The following is a 12,127-nucleotide window of genomic DNA, read 5'->3' as shown; positions in this document are numbered from 1 at the left end:
TCATCCAGGTTTGAATATCGAACCGCAAAACAACTCGGCTACAGGCCATGCACTTGTAAGATGGGGTTTGCAAGCACGCCACTTTATGTAAGAATGTGCTAAGTTGACAGATTCAACCGCCCTTAAATAATGTTACTGGCGAAAGTTCTGAAAAAAAAACGCGTGAACATTCAAAGAAACAAAATAAGAAAGAATCGCCTGTTACCATAGGCAGACCTAAAAAATTACCATAGGCGGGCCTAAAAAATAACATCAAATTCCCTGTACCTTGGAATTCGATGCTATGCATAGCATGCCGATTTAAGGTGACTGTGTTGTAAATTGTAATGGAGCAAAACTGCCCAAAGTGACGCTAAAGATATGTAAAAAAGCCCGCACAGAGATACGTTAAACAGCCGCATATGTGTCATATAATGATATATGTATATATGCCAACAGCGACATGATTATTAGCAGCACCGGAAACTGTAAGCTGATACGAAGCGCTGGTGCTCGCGAGTATGGTAGTCCTCGACACTGCTGCATAAATTACCTTAAGCGGATGGTGCCTAAATGCGGTTAACGTTAACCCAACGTAATAGCTGTATCGTTATAGCAATATCGCTCTCGCATCAGTGCACTAAAATTGCCACGTGGCCAACAAAAAGAGGAGAGAATTTATATATAAAAGGCACATATTAAAGGAAGAGTTAGTTACTAGAAGTGGTTTCGCCTGTGTGTCAGTGTGCCTTCCTCTCATCCGTGTCTATGAGTGCTGCTTTTGCTTCAGGGAGTACGTATGCAATATAATCCATGTCAGACAGGTGTACTATCAGAGTTAAATGAAACCCGAACAGAGGCAAGCATTCGCGGCAGTGTAGTGGACGCCGTCCAGTTATCACTACGAACAGGCACGCATATGCGCAAAGCTGCTGAAAAAGATGTCCGCGCCTGTCAATGGTGACAACTGGACGGCACGCACTACACTATCGCAAAGGCTTGCCGCTGTTCGGGTTTCATTTGAAGCTGATAGTACGGCATCTGAGTGCTTCGGCGCTTCAGTATCTTGAGTGCTAAGACTAGTTATTTAATCGGCAACTCAGGATTCACCTAAAAGAGTAACACGTAGACTATTATGTCCCTTCGATCGAGTGCATTCTTTTTGCTCCATTGAGGTCAACAAGTTGCTGCGGCTATGAACACATAAAGAAGCACACGCACACGCAACCGCTAACCCACACGCACACGCACACGCACGCACGCACGCACGCACGCACACACACAGAGAGAGAGAGAGAGAGAGAGAGAGAGAGAGAGAGAGAGAGAGAGGGAGGGAGAGCAACAAAGGTATTCATAAAACTGAAGAAATAGAAATTCCACACAAGAGTCGCCGATCCGCGAGGAGTATACCATTCGTTTTATATAGTAGAACCAATACGCACGAGCTATGCACACGTGCAACGCGTTAGAGTGCCCACCTGGCAGTCTGCGGTGAAGAGCGTGCCAATGGCAGTCTCCGGCAGCGTCGACTCTAGCTCCACGTCCTGGTAAGACTTTGGTAGCAGCCACGGGTAGTTTTCGTGCTGCTTAGCCTTCTCGAACTGTTGGAGGCGAGTAGAGAAAGATGCATTGAGAGATGCAATCAGTAAGCATCGTAACTACAGGCGGGAAGGTAAGAAGTACTGATCCCTTGCTACTGCTACACAGCAGCTGCCAGGAACATTAAACTCTATTAAATTTATCTTCGTATTCATACTTCATGACGGTGACAAAGGCGCAGACAAAAAGCGAGAAATTGGCTTGGCTATAGGTCTGTGTTCTTTATTGGCAATGCAAAGAACGTGCATGATACGACATCAGTATATGTTTGCAGAACTGAAACAGTGTAAAAATAATCGATGTGTTATTAAATCAAAAAAAGCAAAGCCTTATGACTTACGCAAAGGTTTTACAAATCAAAGTTAGTTGATGCAAGGTTATTCGAAGTATGATAAAAAATTAAGAACGCTTCCCACTAATGACACCAAGACTAAAGAAAATTCAGAGCTGGACACTCTTACAAGTTCCTCTTCGTATCCCGCTTTCTGTCCTTTTTTCTTTCTCTTTCTTTCTTCCTTTCTTTCTTTCTTTCTTTCTTTCTTTCTTTCTTTCTTTCTTTCTTTGATATTTAGCAATTTTGTTTTCTTTGTAAGAGTGCTTTCTACTTTTCTGCCTATTTATTTTATTTTATTTCTCTCGATATTTCTCGCTTGCATTCTAATTTATATATGTGGAATAATTGTGTTGTATTAATCTAGACATGCAGTAACTTTTGCACTTTGTGTCATCGTCATGTCACTGCAAGAAGAAGAGAATGAAGGCTTCACTTTGGTGTTGCGCTCTTTCAATATGCCACGCTTGACAACGCTGTGTGTAGTATCACCTGCGTTAATATCATCATCGAGGCTCTCGAAGAACAAAAGAAATACGAGTTCATCTTCTTCCTCTTTTATTCGCCATTAAGGAATACGTCACTGCAACGAAACGAGACTCTTGCTAAATTATGTGTGCACTAGATATTTTTGAATTCGCAATTAGAACTTCCCATCACAATTAGCTGAGTAGCGTTCCTAGGAATGGAGCAATGCGGATTGTATTGAGAAAACTCACCTTACACACGGCCACTCCCCTTCATTGGATGAGAGCCGTGTTCAAAGGAAAACAACAGCTACATCTGCTCACCTAGTTTTCTGTCTCCTCAAGGCACACTTGCCTTCTCTTGGAAACTTGTCACTTATTCTTAATGAGCAGCTGTTACCATGCCCATGGGCTACTTGCCCAGAAACAAGGGTGATGGTGGAAAAATAGTAAGATTTGGGAAGTGGCTTGACGTACATTACTGACGCCTCTCAGAGACAGGGGCCAACCATGGACCATGGCGAAGTATTACACTATATGCAACCCAAGGCAAATCATTTTCCTCTCATTCAAACTTTACCGATGGTATGACGCCGGGCTTGACACTGCAGCTCCAATCACGTGACTCAACCGAATGAGGAGAATCATTGGGTCGGCGAAAAAAAAAAAATGAAACTCACTCAGACTTACGCAGCTCACGCTTTGGACTCTCTCGAACTCAGACTAACCAAAATTTTCCTGAGTCGGCATCACTCGGACCAACACTCTAAAAAAATTCGTTGAAGCGTACTCCCTCAGACTCTAACTCACCAAAACATTCCTCACCGAGACTCTCTCGAACTCACACTCACGACTCTTTCTGAGTCAGCGTGGGTTCGCCGACACATGGCTGCAACCCTCTTTCTTATGTGAAAACAAGTTGCTCTAACATACGCAAAAAGCCCCATATCTATACAGTTAAACAATATAAAAATACATGGGCCCATAAATAGAGAATACACTTTATATCAAACACGGAGCAAGGGGGCTGTCGAACGCTTTGAGACAGAGAACGTGTTAATATTGCCACGCGCGTTTCTCATTTTCACTTTTGTTTGATTTGGCTTTAGACCACAAAGCCTCGGTCAGATACGCTCAGCGCAAAGTTTGCCTCATCGTTCGAGAAGGTTCACGATCATTTTTGATCATTCTGTTTAAGATTACCAAAAAGATGTGAACGCTCGAGATTATTCCAGAGCTTGCGCGAGAACCAGTGATAAGAGTGGAATATTCGACGACACATTCATAAATGCCGCCACGCTTCGCCGCTTGTTGAGCGCCGGCTGAAGCTCTGTTCACCGCTATCACTGCCAGTGTCTTGATGTAACCCAACTTTACTTTTACGTGGCCACAATTTCGGCCAAACGGGGTGCCTGAACACCCAGCCCTGTTTATTCGTCAGCGTCACGACCCAGTGACGATATGTCAAAAGTATATACGTGGGCAATTTTTATTATAGCGAAATTTCATACACATTATACAATAGTTATATGTATGAAATATTGCACCCGTATCCACCCTATAGTAAATTGTGGAAAAATTCTTGTGATCCTCAATGCACCTTAACCACGACACGTAGAAGAAAGAGGTGGACAGAGCACACAACTGTATGCGCGCAGTAGGCAAGATTTGTCGTTAGCACCTCGAACTCTTTCCACGCAAATAGATACGGTATCATGAATGGAGAAGACAAACACTTTATGCTTCTCTACTTCCCTGAATACCAGTGCTGTTATCCCCCCATTCTCCATCAGGTGGTCGAAATTTCCGGAACCCTCCACTACGGCGTCTCTTAATCATATGGTGGTTTTGGGACGTTAAACCCTACATATGAATCAATCAAGTATTAATTAATTATTATTATTTATTAATTATTAATCTACTCGTTCTCTAGATAGATAGAATTGTGGGGTTTAACGTCCCAAAACCACCATATGATTATGAGAGACGCCGTAGTGGAGGGCTCCGGAAATTTAGACCACCTGGGGTTCTTTAACGTGCACCAATTCTGAGCACACGGGCCTACAACATTTCCACCTCCATCGGAAATGCAGGCGCCGCAGCCGGCCTCGTTCTCTGGTAACTTGCCCATGCCGAAAAGGAAGAGTAGTATTCAGCGTGAAATTTGGCTCTTTTCCGTGGCACGCATTGTTGCGAATTTCCGCAGACGTGATCATGAAATCCAAAGGTGTGCATTGCGCTCGTCAGCTCAAAATGGTCAGATATCGTGGGGGGCCCTTTCACAAACTTCCACTATGTATCAATGCGTGAACACTCTAGCAACGTGCGCACAAATATGCGAGCAAAGAAGAAGATAGGACAGGGGAGTGCCCTATATGCTATATATAAACTGCACGAGTCAGAGCACGCATGTTATGCGTCCTGCAGAGCAAATGTGCATAGCGAGCGTCAGGCACGGACGCACCTTGGTGAAGTTCCAACGTTGCACAAAGTGTCGCGCGATGTCCCGCGCAGCGGCGCCACTGACGGCAGCTCCGATGTCATGCCATGGCATGCGGGGCGTCACGTTGCGGTCCACGATGTCTGTGACGTAAGAAATCCGACCAACGAAGAGAAGTTTCAGCAACAATTAAAAACATTCAGCTAGTCAGCAAATTTCTTGCCATTTCATAGAATAATAGAGGAAGGAGGACGAAGAAAGAAAGAAGCGGAAGGACAGGGAGGTTAGCCATTTTTTAGACCCACTGGCTACCCTGTGCTGAGGAAGGGGTTGGGGAAGTAAAAGATGTGTGTTTACGTGCATGCGTGTGTGCATGTGTGTGGGCGTGCGCGTGTGTGTGTTTGTGTGCGCACGTTATCTGCGCACAGAGGTCGGCAAAACTTTGGGAGCTCACTGAGACTCACCCTTGAAATGTATTTTGTATTTAGGGCTCGCTGGGACTCAGACTCCCCGATTGTTTCTGAGCCGGACTCACTCGAACTCACACTCAAAAATTTTCCTCATATGAACTCACTCGGAGTCAAACACACCAAAACATTACTGACCCGCACTGACTCATGGCTGGATCTGAGTTCAAGTGAGTCGACTCATGAGTCTATTAGCATAGATTATTTTTTTTCGACCATAGTATTAGTGCCTAACGTCAGTCTCCTATGTAATATATACCCTGCTTGGCGTCTTTCGATATAGTACCTCCTAATACGAATTGAGTGCTCGCAAACCAGTAAGGTGATATTTCTTGAAAGAGGTGACGACATAAGATATATTCGAGAGTTGGCAAGGGAAGGTCTAAACACATACCTCCTATGTATTACATGCTTCTGATCAATAAATATCGATATGCTGTGGGAAGGACATTGCGTTGAAATACGTATGAGTAAACGTGAGTATGCAAGTGAATTCAAATGAAGCCGATAGCAATGCGGTAGGTGGGTAGATAGGAAGACTGTACGTATGTGTGATCATTCTGTACCGAATGTTTCAAGAAATGTGTCCGAATATACTCAAAAACAAAAGAAAGTGAATATTTGCTCGCTACGTTCATAATTATTTTTCTGTGGTGGCTAGAGGACTTACCGACAAAAGGGTTGTCCACTTCGGTGAGGTCCTTGAAGATGAAGTTCGTGTAGTCTTTGCCAAGCCAGTACTTGGCCGATCCTTGGAGACCCAGGTCGTCTTCAAGAGAGCTGGCCCGCAGTTCTGAGCGGGGCACGTCACAACTGCGTAGTTTAAGTGTGTCGTACGCTGTGACATACGGCCATTCGTACTAAGCAGTAATTTTTCTGGAAGACTATATATTTTTTTCCCGGATACATGAACACGGAAATAGTGGTGGGTCTGTCAGTTTTTCTGTCTCTCTGTATGTCACAGGATTCAGCCACCCGACCGAAAATAAGGCACCTGCTCAGCGCCCTGCCTTCTTTAACTGGTGACTGCGTTCATGTTTTAGAGCATAGTCGATCAAAAAGCAAATTTTACACATATGTGAGACACCACACTAATACGTACGTATTAGATGATGTGTTCCTTTAATAAACAATACATAGACACGAAATTCTAAAAACCCTACTGTTTTTTAGGCCGTCACAAAAATGCGACGCTGTGTACAAACGAAGGCCTGCAGAAAACTATCGTTTTCCGACGACATTCGCAGCAATGTACACAGATAGGCGGCAATATTTTTGCATACGCATAGGATGCGTTTTTGTACCCAAGTGGAGTTTTCACGCGGCAACCGGCAAATTGTGAGTGCTGGTACCTTGGCCTATCATATTTAAATACCACGAGAGTGACTTGTTGGGCGAGTCGGTTCATTCTTAACGTAGCTTATGGCGCGAAAAAAAATACGGGGGAGAAGGACAAGTGGTTGTCCTTCCCCTCCTGTGTTTTTTTTTTTCGCGCCATAAGCTACGTTGAAATACCAACACAGCTCAATGGTAGTGGTGGTACTCATACTAAAATATCACTGGCAAATGCCCTATTCCTCATGAAGTCAAGGCTGATGCCTTTCAGCGCTGATTGAATTATGTTCAATTTTGGCCGCTTCACAATAAACGTTGCTGAGTATCGCTAAATTATTGCTCGTGCTTGCTGAACGGTGGCTCAAGACAGCCATAATTGAATAAATATGACCAATTGTAGCTAATTCTCGGTAAATGTGGCTTAATATGGCTAAGTTATTGCTTGTGTTGGCTAAATGATGACAAATATTGGCTAATTCTTAGGGATGGCGGGTAAATATTGCTAAATTAGTGCTTCTAAAAGACGTCTCCAATTTCAGCTGATGCTAATTAACGGGGAGAAATTTGGCTATGCCATTGCTCACGTTGGTCCATAAACGACAAAGTATGGACTAAATCACGCTGACTGTTGGCTAATGCTTAGTTGTGCTGGCGGAACATACCTAAATAAGTGTTGAACTTGGCTAGCCATGCATGACATGACTGGACACACCTTAATGTGAGTGAACGTGAGTGAGTGTCGGAGAGTTTAAGTAAATGTGTTTAGTGCTATCACAAACGCACTGAGGCCTTTACTTTGGGCTCTAAATCTTGAACTTTGACAATATTGATAACTTGCGCGCGTCGTCATGGTTGTAGCTTCTTTGAAATCTGGTAGTGCAATATGGCGGCTTTGATGACGTAAGGCAGCGATACCACTTAAAGAATAAGCGGCTTCATTGTGATGACCGCACCCCTGCATTGCGTACAATATAAACTGCGTGCGATATACTGATACCATCAGCGCAACCACAAAAACATCGCTTCTCAATTGTCGGCGCCTGCACTTGCTGAACACAATACTTGGACGATACTTCTACACACTACAATGAAGGCTTGGATAAGACAGACGAATGCTCCTCTATATATTAATTCTTCTTTTTTTTTCACGTGTGAATGTTTGCATCAGCACACAGTCATATACTATCGTGACTTACAGATTATTAAGAGAGTCCAGAGAGCCCATCCGGTTGTGCCGATGGAAAGCTTGCATACCCTGTAAAATCCAGATTGGTGTCAGAAAAATGGCCGCAGCACTCACAGCATAATAGGCAAAAAGGCAGGAAGAATTCAGGCCAATGCGTGCATTGTGTTCAGTGCAAAGTATAAACACAAGAAGCCATGCATGAGCGAAATGCATTGCTGCTTGAGCGTGACTCAGATTCGGGAAAGCAGAAACGGTGCACGAGCTCAGGAAGCAAGTGTTACGTAGCCGCTTCTTAACTGCTAAGCCAAGGCATGTGGTGAATACTATGCAACACGTCCTAACGTTATCAGCGGGATGCGATGCGACACAGATCACACCGAAATAAACGTGGTTGTCTCGAGCGACAGCTCACTCTGTCAGATTGTAACAATTCGTTTAATACTTATTGAGTCTTCAATGTCACACAACTAAGAAATACTCACGGCAGTAAGGGGAATTTCAAGCTTCTTCTGAAATGGAATGAATGGGTGCACCTCGAATAGAAGAACGAAGACAAGACAAAATAGAAAGATACGGGAAAGACAGGGAGGTTTTACCAGAGGAGTACCCGGGTTTGCTATACTGCATTTGGGAAGGGGAAAATGAATGAGCACACACTAACCGCAAGCTCGCCGGAACTGACACGGTACGGGAAACATGAAGTGAGGCAACAAGTTGACTCAACACGGCTCACAACAGAGGTCACTTGAGTCCGACGAGAAAGTCACACGAGTTCACCGACATCAAAAGACACGACGCAAGGTCACAAAAAACCGGGCAAAGGAGGACTCACGAAGCAAGCTGTAATGTGACGAGATAAAACAAACAACAGTGCTTGCGCCCCTCTTAGTATAGGCTAAAGTTACCTCATAGAAACGCGGTACCTTCTCATAATGCCTAAGTGGGACGCTATACGATAGCTGTCAAACGAATCAAATAGACAAATGTAGTCGTTACATTATCATCCTCCTCATCAGCCTGACTACGCGAACTGCAGGGCCAAGGCATCTTTACCGTCCCGCCAGTGAACCTGGTGCTGTGCTTTTCGCTGCCACGCAGCCTTTTTAGCTTTTTAAATATGATTTTACTCTCTGGCCTTCTGACGAATAAAGTTTTTCACCACCACCATAACACCAACAAACATTCTAATCTCGTCTGCTCAGGTAATTTTTTGTCTTCCCGATGTGCTTCGTCGATTACAACGTGATAGTAGGTGCAAGCTCCACAGCGAGCTGTCGATGTCGTAAGGTGAGACGTCCTAAATTTAATTGTAGTGGTCAGCAAAGCTCACAGCTCGTCGTACCATATTGCACGATGAGCGGGCACGAAAATGGACTATATTTACCTTGGCTGAACAGCGCGCACGAGATGACGACGAATAATAAAAACACTTACAGACGCTCGACCATCTTCAGTGATTTCAAGGCGGCCCTGCAATCCCTTCTGTCACCTTTACCCCACGGCTCGCAAGAACAACTGGCGTTCCAGATTGTAGAAGAGACACAACACTTAACCGAGAAAGGACATGCAATAGCCTTTTAATGGCTTCCAAGTCACTGTGCAATTATTGGCAACGAAAGGGCCAAACGAGCTGCCGCTTCTGCCCATACTGAAAACAATCAAGTATCAATTCCGCTCACCAGAGCTGACGCTGCAAGGATGCCCCGCAAGCTTGCACGTGAACGCACCAAGTCGCAAGGGAACGAGTCACATTATACGCAGGCACTATCACATACACTAAAGTCAACTCCAAAGTCTAAGTTCCATTATTCTCCTTTTCCCCCACCCCAAGTGTAGGGTAGCCAACCGAGCCAAGCTTGGTTAACCTCCCTGCCTTTCCTCTCCATTTATCTCTCTCTCTGTCTCTCTCTAAGTTCTTCCAAGACTTCGACGAAGTGACGCTATCCTAATGCGCAGGTTATGGTTGGATGTCACATTAATATTGCGTACGTATTCCACATAGAAATGACCGACACGTGGTAATCATGAAACAACTATGCATATTCTGGGCGAATGCCTGCAGTACTGTTCAGTGAAACAGTCACTCTGCCATGCATTCGATCAACTGGGCAACCAGACTCTATCGGAAGCCAGAATCCCACGCCACCGACAGGACTTTGTTGTTGTTGCTGTTCTCCTATTGTTAGTGGCGCATACCCACTGTGGGGGATCGACCATGAATCGAGTGGTTTCAAAATTTTACTGTTCAGATTTGGAATGACGGAGGTTTACCAGAAAGATTACCGATAGCCTAGGAAAATGTGGTGCTTAATGTAATGCATACAAATATTTACATAAACGAATTTATTCTTAGAATAGAGCAATAATCTGATTTTATACGTATACAAATATGTGGACATGTTAGGATAATGAAACTGGTTATTTAGTCAACCTATTAGTTTCATCAATATAGCCCTGGACGGCCGCGCATACTGTCGCATTAGAAAAACCAGAAATGGAAGCTCCAAAGGACAAAATGACAGGCAGAGATAAGTCCATACCAATACCACGTAAAGGTATTTCTAATAGGGTTTTTCGTAATGTGTTAAACCGCCTGCAGGTTAAAAAGAAATGGTCTATTGTTTCCAGTTCATCACAGAATGCACACAGTGGCTTAACGTCGCAGAAGAATGCTGTGAGTGTTCCCGCGCTTTCTGCGTTCAACCGGTCTCTCCAAACGACTTTGATTGGAACGCCCTGAGCGTGTGTACAACAGTATTTTTCTTTTCTTTCTTTCTTTCACACACACACACACACACACACACACACACACACACACACACACACACACACACACACACACACACACACACACACACACATACATACATATATATATATATATATATCTTTTTGACCCTTATTGCCTCATCCCTGTGCAGGTACAAAACCATTCCTCTGCGAGAGTAACTGCCCTGTCTCTTTCTTTTATTTATCTTTTCCATTCCCCACCCCCCTCCCGTTGCTCTCCTACTCCGGGGGCATTTCCATAGACGCCATATCCAGCAGCATTTGCTCATTGCCATCGTGTGTTTCAGGTAAGTAATTTCAGGAAGGTGGTTCGCGTATTTCAGGTAAATGATTCGCCCGTACAGAGTCAAGTCAAAATCACTGCTTCTCACTTAAAAACTTGGACCGGCCAAATTACACCAATGATTCAGACACGAATGCTCCACCAAACGTGTAGCGGTGAAGAAGGTTTAGTCCTCAATTTGCTGTCGCGACTCAAGCACCAAGGACTTGGAAGTCAAAGGCCGCCAGGCAGGGCTGCGAGAGCCCGGAGCGTAAAGCTCGATGTTCAGGGCCGTTGGCCGGCCAAGTCACGAATGAGTCAACTCACTCGCACTCAAATCGAGCAGACCGAGTGAGTCTGGGTGGGTGAGCACGTGACTTTTCTCTACTAATAGTGACGCGCAAACCTCCCTGCCTTTGACTATGCTCGCTGGAGCGCTCTGGCGGAAGCGTACCCACGTGTCACTGTCGTTAAACTTATTCAGGTGTCTTAGAAGCAGCGATATTAACTTGAGAACCAGAATTCAGGTCGACTTTTATTGTTTCGCTTGATGGTGCTTCTACAGCATTACCTTGTACCTTAAGACACTAACATTATTGAATGTATCAAAAATATAGATGCAGACATTCGTTTTGCGTACGCACATACATACATACATACATACATACATACATACATACATACATACATACATACATACATACATACATACATACATACATACATACATACATACATACATACATACATACATACATACATACATACATACATACATACATACATACATACATACATACATACGGATGCAGTGTGTATGACCAAGGCGACAGGATCTGTGACGCAACCGGCGCCGTTCATTAATATTTTAAGGATCGTACTGGCTTGTGTCACAATGCAGGATATCCACCACTGTCACGATGCTTAACTCGAAATGAAGAACGCTGCATTGTATCGCATATTTGTCGCGGGTACAGTCGAGTCCACACAAATTGAACTAGCAGAACAAAGAAAGGAATAAAATAACGAAAATCGATTTGATCTCTGGGCTGTTTGGATTACGCGTTGCGTTGAAGTTGTATTTCGGGCGCAAATTCAGGAGCGCAATGTGGTGGCTGCGCGCGGCGTCCTTCTAACCACATCACTCGGTCTCTCAAATGCACACAAAAAAGTCCTTCACCACGAGGAAAATTCGGAAGTTTCTGACGAAAACCGGACATCTTGCAAGTGTTTGCGAGTGCCTGGCGTTTGATATATCGAGTGCTCCACCT

The 12,127-nt window shown here is 44.3% G+C and overlaps 1 protein-coding gene across 5 annotated transcripts in view; it reads right to left on the bottom strand.

Moving 5' to 3' along the window:
- Pld (Phospholipase D) overlaps window positions 1–12,127 on the bottom strand; it is a 176,710-nt gene that overhangs the window by 20,399 nt on the left and 144,184 nt on the right. For all 5 annotated transcript variants that reach the window (XM_075871757.1, XM_075871756.1, XM_075871754.1 and 2 more), the window contains 4 exons: window positions 7,815–7,873; window positions 5,954–6,096; window positions 4,841–4,959; window positions 1,458–1,580 (listed from right to left, as the gene is read on the bottom strand). In XM_075871757.1, coding sequence (XP_075727872.1) covers window positions 1,458–1,580; window positions 4,841–4,959; window positions 5,954–6,096; window positions 7,815–7,873 — 444 coding nt within the window. The remainder of the gene's footprint in view (window positions 1–1,457; window positions 1,581–4,840; window positions 4,960–5,953; window positions 6,097–7,814; window positions 7,874–12,127) is intronic.

The sequence above is a fragment of the Rhipicephalus microplus genome, chromosome 8 (assembly GCF_043290135.1).
Source record: "Rhipicephalus microplus isolate Deutch F79 chromosome 8, USDA_Rmic, whole genome shotgun sequence".
Taxonomy (NCBI): Eukaryota; Metazoa; Arthropoda; class Arachnida; order Ixodida; family Ixodidae; genus Rhipicephalus; species Rhipicephalus microplus.
This window is presented reverse-complemented; position numbering and strand designations above follow the sequence as displayed.